We start from the raw sequence: 12,999 nt of genomic DNA, 5'->3' as shown, positions 1-12,999 counted from the left end.
CCTTAGCTGCACTTTGGTGGCTGGCAGAGGGAGCGCACGGCTGTCTCAGTCAGTGTTGTGTGGGGATGTGAACAGGTAACTAGTTACCTGGTAAGCATCACCTGGTAAGGGAACGGTTAACCGGTGCCCGGGAGCAGCCTTCCCCCATGGCCTGCCACAGGCAGAGGGCTGTTTGCATGAGGACATGCACTGGGTTTTCCCCAGTCCCCCCACTAGCCCTTTGAGACGCTTTTGAGACTCTCTCCTCCGTAAGATCCTAAATCCTTTGGAGCGGCGGTGGGCAGCCGGAGGCTGGTCGGGGTTGTGTGTGCGGCCCGCGAGACATTTCCAGCCCCGCCAGTCCTCCACGTGGGGCTGCTGGCTCCCAACCAGTGCAGACCAGGAGCCGGCAGTGCCGCTGGGTGGCCGAGAGCCCCGCGGACTGGGGATTGCTCCAGCGTGGCGTGGAGCCGTTCCCCGCCCAGGATCCCGCTTAGTCAGTTAACCCTTTAAATGTTCATCTAACCTCACGTTTAACGGGTTAACTGATTAAACAGGAATTTACATCCCTTCTCGGGCCTTTGCTCTACACGAGCGTCGCTTTCGGAACGCCGGTAGGTAAAAAAAATGGCACAGCCAGCAAGCAGCGGAATCTGGTAACCCTGCACGTGGGCAGCGTGACCCAAATGTTTCATGGTCTGTGCACACAACCCCGACGGGCCGCAGGCAGCCCTCCGCCCACAGGCTGCCCTCCGCCACTCCAAAGGAGCTAGGATCTTACGGAGGAGAGTCTCAAAAGGCTAGCGGGAGGCTGGGGAAAACCCAGAGCATGTCCTGATGGGAACACGGCAGCCGTTCTGTTCCCCCCCGCGGAGCTGCAGGTGTGTGCTGGGTAGGGATGTTAAAGACTAGTCCACAATCTGATAAGATAGAGATAGAGGCAGCAAAGGGGGGCAAAGGGGGACTTCAAAGCGGCAGCACCGTACAACTGAGCCAGGGATCTGCCCCTGTAAAACACCGCTTCTGGGGAGCCTTTTCATTGGGTTTGGATCGGGTCCCAAGGGAGTCTGGTGTGCAGGGGGCTTAGTGCTGCTCGGGGCGGCGGGATCTGTGCCGAGCTGCATCTCTGCCCATGATGGTGCTGGGGGGCTGCGCCCCTCTTTGCCAGCGGGGCAGGGGCTTGGCTGTGGGATCAAAGCCCGAGGCCGAGTGGATAAGCGCTTGGGGAAACCGCTTAAGTGCCAATCTATCCCCTCCATCGCTATTTCCCCCCCCCTGCCCATACACTGCCCCCACCCGCAGGTGCATGCTTGTAGAACCCATGGTGTCCTCTCCTGTCCCGTGCCTCCCCACCTCCGGTTGCAAGGGTGTGCTCACGGTGCAGCCTCCAGTTTCGGGGTCACCCATGTTTTCTCATAAAGCCCAGCCATGTATGCAGCCGACGAGTACAGCGCCTCTCCGCCTCCGTGCACAAAGCCGTCGAAGGGGCCTGGCCCAGACTCTCCCGTTCTGTTCACTCTTTCCAGGCTCAAGGTCAGAGGCAACTCCAGCCCGAGAGCGAGGGCTGTAATGGCGGGAGCTGCTGCCGCCTTAAGAGTCTTGCTCCTTTTTCAATTGCTCTGCCCTGGAGCGGACTAGATGCTGCGGTGGGGGGTGCATCGCTCTTGGGGCATAGGAAGGAAGGATCCTCTGTGTAGGGCACAGATGCGTTGGGAAGGGGTCAGAGGGAATTTGGCCCCGATCCTGCACTGACATAAGCGCCTGCTTTGCTTTATGCAAATGACTCATCTAATGGGTAACACTTCAGCCCCTGCGTGAATCTTTGCGGGATCAGGGCCTGTGTGAAGATCTGAAGGTGGCTGTAACCGGCTGGCTGTTCAGTAGGGATGTAAGCGACTAGATGCTCTCCTCCCTCCCCCCAATTGCTGCCTCTGTCACAAAGACACTCCCCACATTCCCCTCCCACACCAGATCCTAGGGGACCCAGGCTAGTAGATTCTGTGTGCTTCAGCCCCCCGTGGAACGGTGGCGGGGGTGGAAGGGCTGGAACACCAACAGGGGCTCCCCAATGCTGGGGGTGGAGAGCCCCGAGCCTGGGGGTCCAGATCTAGGCAAGCCAGGGGCCACATAGGTTCCCCATCCTTGGTGTAACCAATGGAACTTTGATCAGTTACACGGTTACTATTTTTAACTGGTTTTTACATCCCAAGTGGTGAGTGTGTTTACAGCTGTGTCATCCATTACACACCTGTCTCTTTTATCTGTTTGTCTCCTCTTTCCCCCGCCCCGCACTCCCAATGCTGTCCTCTGGACCTTGCGTCATCTTTACCACCGTTCCTTCTTGTCTTTGGTGTCAATTTCTGTCTTCCCTCATTGGCAACAGACCAGCCAGTAAAAAGCACTCTCTCCTGCCCAGGTAAGATGGGGTTGCGGGTGGGCGGATAGAATCACGTTGATTTGCGAGGCACTTGCTCAGTGGAAGCCCCTGTGTGCCAAATGAAGTGGGCTTTTGTGCCAATCGGCTCTCATGTAGATGCCCTCCTGGCTCTTTTTCTGCCGTTGTCCTCCTCCAAACAACAAAACAAACCACCCACCGCCCTGGCTGGATCCGGGGGTCGGGGAAGGGAATACAGGGTCTTTCACCTCTCGTAGCAATGTGGCATCGGATCAGAACTGGCTGGCCCGGAGCTCTTGGGGAATGGAATATGGGGCCTTCTTCCGTAGGGTCCTGGCTCCACTATGCCGCCAGGTTGGCAGGAGTGGCTGACAATAGGCCAGCGGCTTTCAAACTTTGTTTTCTCATGACCCAGTTGAAGAAAGTTGTTGCTGCCACGACCCAACAGAATTTGACTAGCATGCAGGCTCCGGGGCGGGGCTGAGGAGGGGAGATTTGGGCTGAAGGAGAGGGCTCCGGCTTTGTGGGGGAGGGTCAAGGCTGGGGCAGGAGGGGCTCATCTCAAGCGGCTCCCAGTCAATGGTGCAGCGGGGGGGCCAATGCAGCTTCTTGCCCCTCCTGGCACCGCAGACCAAGCTGCCCCCAGAAGCAGACGGCAGCAGGTTCCCAGCCAATGGGAGTGCGGAGCTAGTGTTCGGGGCAGGGGCAGTGCGTAGAACCCTGTGCACCTCCCCACCCCTAGGAACTGGGCCTGCTACCGGCCACTTCTGGGGCGCAGCACAGTCTGCGGTGCCAGGACAGGCAGGGAGCTGCCTTAGCCCCTGCACTGCTCACCTGATCCCCCTGCAGCAACGAGACCCAGGGCCCGACATCCCACCTCTCAGTCCTGGGGCATGACCCGTCGTTTGAAACCCACTGGCCTAGAGGACTGGGGAATCAGATGTGGAGCCTTTCCCCTATAGCAGGGGTGGCCAACCTGTGGTTCGTGAGCCACATGCGGCTCTTCACCCCTGAAGGTGCGGATCACGAAGCCTCCGCCACAGTTTGCGAAGCCGCCCCATGTGTCCCTACAAATGGCCCCAGGGGCTGTGCTCACTGGGTACAGGGGAGCCGTCCGGCACGGCAAAGTGGCGTCGGCTGGCAGGAGCCTGTTGTGGCCAAAAAGCCTAACCTGTGGTTTTTAAAGGGGCAGCGTCTTTTTTTTTTTTTTTGCGCTCAACAATTCTGGTGCGGCTCTTCGCAATTTTTCCGCCGCTGTTTCGGCTCTCTTTGTTTAATGGGTTGGCCACCCCCGCCCTATAGGATCCTGGTTTCAGTATGGTACCAGACCTGGGGGAACTGGCTGGTTTAGAAGGGCAGGGGTAGCAGAAGTGAGACAGGAGGCCTTTCCCCTATAGAGTCCTAGCACCCAGCTGGCCCCAGGCTGGGTGCATTCTGTATATAGGTCTTGTCTTCACTGCAGTTAATTCAGATGTGGCCCCAATCTCGACTCCTGAAGAATCCCTTTAACTCCAGGACAGTGGTGCTGTTAACTCACATTGGCCGGCAGGTTGGCTGCCAAGGCAGGCCCTCTGCCGCTGGGGTGCTTCCCCACATGCCAGGCTAGCTAGAGAGGCGTCAGCGCAAGCCTTGGCCGCTCACGTTAACTCTGCCCTTCGCCGTGAGTCATGGCTGCAGGCCGCCTCCTTGTTGCTGGCTGCTTGGCGGTTTGCGTGGAGAGTTTGTGGGGACTGGTTCCTGTTGGGTACAGCGTTAAGCAGTAGGCAGAGAGATCTGCCCGGGTGACGCTGGTGCTCTCTTCCTGCCCCAGAGAAAGCCAGTGCCCCCTCCCGGGGTAGGAGAGTTCTGGAAAGCTTGCAAAGCCGGGGCTATTGCACCTCTCCCAAGGGCAGAAAGCTTTGGCCTGCCTGGCTCTCAGTCCTGCACCCTCCCCCCTCACAGAACTGCAAGAGCTCAAAGTAAAAAAAAAAAAAAAAACCAACCCCCAAGTAACCGTCCATTGTCTCTCTCATTCATTCCTCGCTGCTTCGTGTTCTCTTCTTCCATCAGCCCCATTGCTGCCTGGTAAGCTCGGCCACTGCCCTCCTGCGTGCGTGGGTGTGGTTTGCATGAGTGGTTCGTCATGTTGTGTGGAAACCCAGCCATCTCCTCCCCCATCCCGTCCCTCCTGGATTAACATGCTCCTGAGGCCTCGTCGGCCGCCGGGCCTGGTTCTGTGGGGTAGCCCCCTCGCGGAGACTCTGGCTCTCTCTCTCCTGGCAGTGGGGAAAAGGGTTCTTCAGCGCTAGTTCTGGGAGAGGTGGGGGGCACAGACTATGAAGGCTGGGCTGTCTACGGCTGGGGCTTGCCGCTTGTCTTGGTAGGCGTGCTGTACGGGGGAGAGGGAGTTGTCCCTCCTTTTGCTTCATGACTGTCTCCGTCTCGTTCCCTTCAGGTTAAGCAGCCTGTCTTCACTGGGCGATTCGGCTCCAGGACGCAGGTCTCCCGGGCACCATCGCCAGCCGTCTGACTGCACTGAAACAACAGGTAGCCTTCACTTCTGTCCTCCCTGCTCTGGGTTGCTATGACAGCAGGCTCGGGGCTGTACTATCGGGCTGTCTTGGCCATGTCTCTGGCCCCCGTACCACAGTACGAACATAAGAACGGCCACACTGGGTCAGACCAAAGACCCATCTATCCCAGTGTCCTGTCTTCTGACAGTGGCCAATGCCAGGTGCCCCAGAAGGAATGGACAGAACAGGGAACCATCGTGTGATCCCTCCCCTGTTGCCCATTCCCAGCCTCTGACAAACAGCAGCTACAGACTCCATCCCTGCCCATCCTGGCTAATAGTCCTTGATGGACCTACCCTCTATGAATTTATCTGGCTCTTTTTTTTTTTTAACCCCGTTCAAGTCCTGACCTTCACAACATCCTCTGGCAAGGAGTTCCACAGGTTGACTGAGTGTTGCATGAAGAAATCCTCCCTTTTGTTTGTTTTCAACCTGTTACCTGTTAATTTCACTTGGTGAGCCCTAGTTCCTAGGGTTGGGAACAAGTAAATAACTTTTCTTGATTGACTTTCTCCACACCAGTCATGAATGTATAGCCCTCCATCATATCCTTTCCCCCCCACTTAGTCTCCTCTTTTCTAAACTGAAAAGTCTCCGTCTTGTTAAACCCCCCATTCCAAACCCCTAATCATTGTTGGTGCCCTTTGGGCACAGCGCAGTCTGCGGTGCCAGGACAGGCAGGGAGCTGCGTTAGCTCCTCCCACTGCTCACGTGATCCCCCTGCAGCCACAAGCCCCAGCACCCGACCTTCCACCCTCTGGTCTTGGGACATGACCTGATGTTGGAAACCTGCTGCCCTAGAGCAGTGCCACCCATACCAGAGCAGCAGTGACATGGGGCCTGGCCCTTGCCCGGAAATGTTTCTGTGGCTCTGGAGCGAAGCAGCAGGGCTGTAATCCTGGAGTGACTAGCCCCAGGACAGCAGAACATGCACTCTAGGCAAGAATAAACCCCCATGGAGGCACCGGACAGTGCAGGGCAGTCTGGCACCGACGCCAATGGCTGGTCTTGGCAGAAATCTTCCAGGGAATACATCAGCTCACCTCGCTCTTTGCCTAGTTTTACAGCAGGATACGTGAAAAGCCCTAGGAAAACGGGTGCAAACTAAAATTTCATTCAGTGACTTGTTTAGCATGCTCTGCCTGCCCATCGATTGAGTTGACAGTTATATGGTAAAAATGGGAAAATCAGCAATTTGTTAGTTACCTGTTAATTGTGACATTTCTGGATTTCTATGTCTGGTTTTGTAAGCAAGTCATTTTTAAGTGAGACGAAACGTGGGGGCACACAGGACAAATCGGACTCCTGAAAGAGGTACGGTTGTCTGGAAAGATTGAGAGTCACTGGATTAGAGAAAGGATTGCCTTGGTGGCTAAGACACTGGACTGGGATTTGGGAATTTTCAGTCGGCATCTCACAGCTCTTTCTGAGTGACTTCGGTGAGTCACTCAAGCCGCTTCAATTTCCCTGATCTGTAAAATGGGTCTGTAAACCTCGTTTCACGAGGCATAAGGGATTGGTTAACGAAGGCTTCCCTTGTCGACCGATCTGCGTTTTGACTCGCACGCTGTGCTGACAATCATCTGAGCAGGCACAGTGCGGTGGCCATTTTTATCTTAATGAAGCGGGGGATATTTAAATCCTCGCTTCATTGACTATGTCAGGTAGTCTAATTTGCATGCCTCTGTCGGGGCACCTGGCCCTGGCCACTGTTGGCAGACAGGATGCTGGGCTAGATGGAACGTTGGTCTGACCCATCCTGGCCGTTCTTATGGGGTACGTCTAGACTACATGCCTCTGGCGACAGAGGCATGTAGATTAGACTACCCGGCATAGGAAAATGAAGCGGCGATTTAAATAATCGCCGCTTCATTTAAATTTACATGGCTGCCATGCTGAGCCGATTAGCTGTTTGTCGGCTCAGCGCGGTAGTCTGGACATTCCGCGGTCGACATCAAAGGCATTTGTCGACCTCCCAAGTATGCCTCATCCCAGCTCGGCAGCCATGTAAATTTAAATAAAGCGGTGATTATTTAAATCGCCGCTTCATTTTCCTATGCCGGGTAGTCTAATCTCCATGCCTCTGTTGCCAGAGGCATGTAGTCTAGACGTACCCATGTTCTAACCAAAAGAAATTGTAGCCAATACATTTCCCGTTCTGCTCATGGGAAGCTTGTTGTCTGTCTGTTCCCCCTAAAGCCCCAGTACACCACGCTGCCAGCATACAGGACCTTAAAATGAGTGCGGATGAGTTACGCCCATTTGTTTCCCTTGAATTACCCGAGCGCTTTAAAAGAGGCCTTTGTGAGAGTGAAAACTGGGACCCAGACAATCTCATGGTTGTGACTAGGGGAAAATGATGAATATGGCGGACAGCAGTTCCTGTTTGTGGGCTGGGTTACATCAATCCGGAGCTGTTAATTTTTCTGAAGCAGACCTCAGACACTCAAGAATATGACGTCAGCCATAAATGCACGGCGATGAGCCACAGGAACTGGGCCGCTTGATGGTTGCTAGCGACATCTGGATCCCTGCTAGCGGCAAAGAGTGTAATTGCATCTCTGGCTCTCGGGGCAGTGGGAAGGACCCACAGAAAACAGAGATAGAAAAGGTCCATTAGGCTGTCCGTCCAGCAAGCCACAAGCTATAGTAGGGAGGTCATTGTGTATCTGGTTAAAGCAGATGCTTATCAGTTAATGCGACCAGCTCCATGTAGCTCCTCCCTCGGCTCTGGTTCTGTGAGTAAATTTAGCAGACTGTGGCTCAGTCCCGGCTCCGGCTGGGTTCTAGCAGCTACCCCCATTTTAGTGCAGTAGGGGTTGCTGCCGGCCCCTGGCACGAGCCGGGACTGAGCCAGGCTGCCTGTCCACCGGCTCCCAGGCTACTGTCAATGCAGAGCCACCGCGGTTAACTGTGTAACCAACACAATATTTGTCAGCTACACGGTTACCGGATTACACGCATCTCAACATCCCTACTATCTAGGGGCTGAAACTCAGCTGGTGTCAGACCTTGGGGTGTCAACCAACATCTCCTAGGAAACCGCCGCCTGAAAAGGGAACAGGGCCACTGCAATGTGGAACCCAGGAGTCCTAGTGTTTTGCTTTATTGTCCATCCTCCTCTTTCTTGGGCTCTCTACGCTGCAGGGGCATCTGTCTGTGACCTCCAGCATCGTGTTCAGAAATACTCACTCACACTCACACTCTCTCTCTCACACACACACTCTCTCTCTCACATACACACTGTCACACACACGCTCTCGCTCTCTCACACTCACTCACTCACTCACTCTCTCACACACACACTCTCACATACACTCTCTCACACGCTCTCGCTCTCACACTCACTCTCGCTCTCTCTCTCACACATTCTCTCTCTCTCACACACTCACACACATTCTCTCTCTCTCACACACTCACACACACTCTCTCTCTCACATACACACACTCTCTCTCACACACTCTCTCACATACACACACACACACTCTCGCTCTCGCTCTCACACTCTCTCACACTCTCTCTCTCACATACACACACTCTCTCACACACTCTCTCTCTCTCTCACATACAAACACACACACACTCTCGCTCTCGCTCACTCTCTCACACTCTCTCACACACTCTCACACACTCACACTCTCTCTCTCACACACTCACACACACTCTCTCTCTCACATACACACACTCACACACACACTCGCTCTCACACACACTCACACACACACTCTCGCTCTCACACACACACACACACTCTCGCTCTCACATACACACACTCTCGCTCTCACATACACACACTCTCACACACACACTCTCGCTCTCACACACTCACACTCTCTCTCTCACACACTCACACTCTCTCTCTCTCTCTCTCTCTCACACACACACACACACACACACACACACACACACACACAGTCTCTCTCTCTCTCACACACTCTCTCTCTCACACACTCTCTCTCTCACACACTCTCTCTCGCTCTCTCACACACACACACACACACACACACACACACAGAACAGTTAATCTCAGGGCTGGGGTTTTTTTCATTGCCTTCCATTTTCTGGGCCTGAATGTTCCCCGGGCCCTGAGGAAGGGAGAGTAGCCACGGGCCAGCAGGAAATTGGAACCACACGTAGCCACACGAGGCCTGGTTTCCAACTCCAGCCTCTCATGCCTCGTTTACTCGGGTTTTTTTTTCCGTCTTGCTTAAGGCCTGGTTCAACGCTGTGTCATCATCCAGAAGGACCAGCATGGCTTTGGCTTCACCGTCAGCGGGGACCGAATCGTCCTGGTGCAGTCTGTCCGGCCAGGTGAGTCTGTCCCTGCTTCCTGGGGCCCACGGTTGTTCTTGTGGAAATGGGGACTAGGGATGGAATAGTGCAGTCATTGAACCCATCAGCTGATAAGCAAATGCTTTTTGGTTAATGCTATAGACTACACGCATTTTCCCTCCCACTCCTGCCAGTACATTTTTTTTTAGCAAGCTGGCCAGCAGCCCGGCTCAGTCCTGGCTCATGCCAGGTCCGGGACCTACCCCTGCTGCGGCTCTTCATTTAAAGTGTGTTAGGAGCCAGATGGGCAGGCAGCCCGGCTCAGTTCTGGCTCGCACTGGGTCTGAGAACTCAGATCCCACCCCCCGGACAGGGGCTGCTGCCACCCTGTGTATCAGAGGCAGCAGTGCGGGGCGACAGGCAGCCGGTCTGCCAGGGGAGCTGGTTTTTAAACTGGCTCCCCTTGCGGACCGGCTCCCACCTGGCACCTCGTGCTGCTGCCTCTGATACAGAGGTAGCAGCATGGAGTGGCAGGCGGCTTCTTGGGGGTGGGGCCAGAGCGCACTGGCTGCCGGCCCCGCCCCCAGGGACTACAGGATAGTTGAGTATCCGATAAGAATTCACGAGATTACCCGACTGCTCAGTTAACCGATATTTAACATCCCTTCTGGGGACTCCCCTTGTTCACTTGACCCCAAGCCTGTTTGATCAAGAGAGGTCTGGCGTAGGCTGTGCGGGCGGATGGTTGGGAGGGCAGTAGTATGATTTGGGGGAGGCGTGTGCCTGGATGGGAGTGTCTTGATCCGCTTGGCCAACCAGAGGTGGGAATTAAACCCCAAACAGCTCTTGAGAGCACCATCCAGCTCCCCATGTGGAGCCATCTCTGCTCCCCAGGCAGGCCGGTTAACCACGGTTGTTACATAATCGCAGGCTGCCGGGGAATTCCTCTTGCAGCCTCAGCAGCTTTCCCTCTGGGCCCTTCCTCCTGGGGCAGTCCAGCTTTGTGCTGTCTAGTGGCTTTGAGGGGAGTGGCAGGGCTCCGGGAACTGTTCTCCTTGCAAACTGACCCCCTCCGCTCCCCTGCCAAGAAAAGACTAACACTCAGGCCAGGAAAAATTCAGCTAGGTAAAGGGGAGGTGTAAAGGGATGCTGCTAAATATCAAATCTCTTCTCCTGCAATGGGCGCTGCATGGAGATACCCCCGCCTTGACCCTCACGACCTCAGCTGCGCCAGCATGAATCCAGCGGCATGATCCAATCCCAGATATTTTAACACAGAAAAGCCAATGGGTCTGATTCCCCGCAGCCCCCTCTCCTTGTGCAATCACTTGCACTGGTGCAAAGTGAGTTGGATTCTCTGGTGCGGGGGGGGGGGGGGACCTAGGCCCCGGGGGCTGGCTACGGTCCTCAGGGTTCAGGACTCTCCCCCCAGCATTAGGGAGCCTGCACTGATACTACAGCCCCCCGTCACCCTCCTGTGGGGCTGGAGTGCACAAAGTTTACTAGCCTGGGCCCCCCTACGCTCTGGGGTGTGGTGGGAGGGCAGGGTGGTGGGTTCAAGACCTGCCCACAAAGGGAGAGCGCCCTCAAGGTGAGGTGGGGGAGTGTGGCCCAGGGGATAAGGCACTCGCCGCAGGGTGGCAGGTTCAAGTCCTGCCCACCCAGTGGAGACAGTCTTTCTGCATCTCAGTCAGGAGCCACATCCATGAAGGTGGCTTTTTTTCCTCCTTCGCACTTATGTGCAGCCCCCGACTGATTTTTCTGTGGGTCAGTGGCCCCCTGCCCCAAAAAGGTTCCCCGCCCCTGCTCTGGTGCCCTGCCCTGGCACAATCACGCCCTGGGCGTAGTGCGGCGGGGAGATGCTCCCTCTGTTCTGACTGTAACGAGGGATCTTTGAAGCTGAAAGAATCTGTCGTTTATTTTCCTCCTTTGCTGGTCTCGGTTTGGACTCGATCCTCGTGGAAAGGTTTCCTCTTCGGCTTGGCTGGAGCCAGGGCGAATTTGTCAGTGTGTTTCAACGTTTAATAGCTGCATTGGACCAGGGGAGATTGGCAAGGGAAGAGCTGGAATAGGGAAGCTGATGTAACTGATGCTTAGCCCCCAGTCCTGCTCTTGGCTCCGCAGGGACAGACCCTCTTCCCGAGACAGAAGCCCTAAAAGGGAACAGACCCATAGCAGAGGGTAGCCCCGTTGCTTAATGGGCTACAAGGGTACTTGGTTACTAAGGAGGAGGGTGATCCAAGCATGACATGCAATAGAGTAAAACAGCTCCATGTAGGTCCGGTCGGGGGGAAACGTATCTGGGACCCTAACATCTCCTCCGGCTGTTCGTGACTTTGTCACACTCCCCCGCCCCTCCCAGTGCACTAGAGCTGCAGATGTCACGTTGCCGGGGCTACGCTGTTATTTACTGTAACCCCCCTCCCTCTGCTTGTTGCCTGGCAGGAGGAGCAGCCATGAAGGCCGGGGTGCAAGAGGGCGACCGGATTGTCAAGGTGAGCCTGAGACCCCGGGGGTGCAGCAAGCCGATGGCCAGCGCTTCCTGGCGCTTTGTTCCCCCGGGCCAGCGCGGCGGCCACCTGCCTGACACCGTCTGTCTCCTCCTGCAGGTGAACGGCACGATGGTGACCAACAGCTCCCATCTCGAAGTGGTGAAGCTCATCAAATGTGAGTCGGCAGGAGGGGTGACGGGGGCCGGTTACCCCTAGGTCCCTGGTGTGAGGCCAACCCTGGGCGCTCGCAGGGGACAGGTCTGAGATGGCGCCGTGGGGAAAACATGGGGGGGGCCCTGAGGCTGAGTGTGGAGCAGAAACAGGTACTCTGAGCTCTCTTCTCCACCTAAAAGGCAGGGATCCGCCAGGAGAGGGGGCAGGCTGGGGGTCAGAGGGTGGGGGGAGCTGGCTCTGTGCATAAACACAGGCTTCCTCTCTTCTGGGTGGGAAACCCCAACAATCCGGTGTTTTGAAAGTGCCCGATACAACATGTGCTGTTCGGTGAACCGTGTTGGCCGACAACATGGGGACGAGGAGTCATTTGCAAGCTGCAAATAGAGCTGTCATGCCCAGCGGGCGCAGTCGGATCTCTGCGGCTTCCTGGGAGGGTTGTTGCGGGAGGAGCTGTTCTGGGGGACGTCACTTCCCGTCCCTTTCCTAAAGGGACTTCCAAGAACAGCTTAACCCTTCCCTTGCCGATTGGGGTTTGCAAGTCATTGTGCTTCCCACCCTGCGTTTGTGCGCGCGCTCTGTCTCTCTCTCGAGCTGTCTGCTTCAGGGGTTTAGCCTGCTGCCCGTCACCGTCGTGCAGTGATCTCCAACCTTTTTAAGCGCAAGGTCACTTTTTGAATTTAAGTCAGTCCAGGATCTATTTCAAACCCATACCCCTGCGCCACCCCTTTGCTGAGGCCCCACCCTCCTCACTCTGCGAAGATGGGATACAGGAGAAGGGGATAGAGAGACATCAGTGCCCCCCTGCCTCTGTCTCCCCCACCTTGCACAACGAGGAGGCTCCCAGGGTCAGCTCTGGTAGCCTCCCAGTCAAACCAGTCAGGATCACCTGTCAGAAGTTCCAAGATCTACCAGTAGATCCCGCTCGACTGGTTGGTGACCACTGCCGTAGTGTCTGGGCAAACAGCAGTAGTGAAGTCCCCAGTGGACTTCCTGGAGCGTCTGGCTCTTCTCCTGTGGAGAGGTTAATGCTGTGCCGAAGGTGGGGTTTTAGGTTGGTGTGTTTCAAGTTATCAAGGGCGTGATGGCGTCACCCTTGCTATGGAGAAGAGGAAGGTTCTTCCGCGTCTCCTACCA

General features: G+C 55.8%; 1 protein-coding gene across 7 annotated transcripts in view; it reads left to right on the top strand.

Annotated features, from left to right (window-relative positions):
• ARHGEF11 (Rho guanine nucleotide exchange factor 11) overlaps positions 1 to 12,999 on the top strand; it is a 106,509-nt gene that overhangs the window by 55,508 nt on the left and 38,002 nt on the right. For 6 of the 7 annotated variants that reach the window (XM_075907974.1, XM_075907971.1, XM_075907973.1 and 3 more), the window contains exons 1-5: positions 2,262 to 2,395; positions 4,809 to 4,900; positions 9,140 to 9,238; positions 11,645 to 11,694; positions 11,809 to 11,866. In XM_075907974.1, coding sequence (XP_075764089.1) covers positions 2,277 to 2,395; positions 4,809 to 4,900; positions 9,140 to 9,238; positions 11,645 to 11,694; positions 11,809 to 11,866 — 418 coding nt within the window. In that variant the 5' untranslated portion in view covers positions 2,262 to 2,276. Of the gene's footprint in view, positions 1 to 2,261; positions 2,396 to 4,808; positions 4,901 to 9,139; positions 9,239 to 11,644; positions 11,695 to 11,808; positions 11,867 to 12,999 lie in introns of those variants that run through there. The other variant, XM_075907975.1, reaches the window with a different exon arrangement.

Source organism: Pelodiscus sinensis, chromosome 24, assembly GCF_049634645.1.
Source record: "Pelodiscus sinensis isolate JC-2024 chromosome 24, ASM4963464v1, whole genome shotgun sequence".
NCBI classification, from domain to species: Eukaryota; Metazoa; Chordata; order Testudines; family Trionychidae; genus Pelodiscus; species Pelodiscus sinensis.
This window is presented reverse-complemented; position numbering and strand designations above follow the sequence as displayed.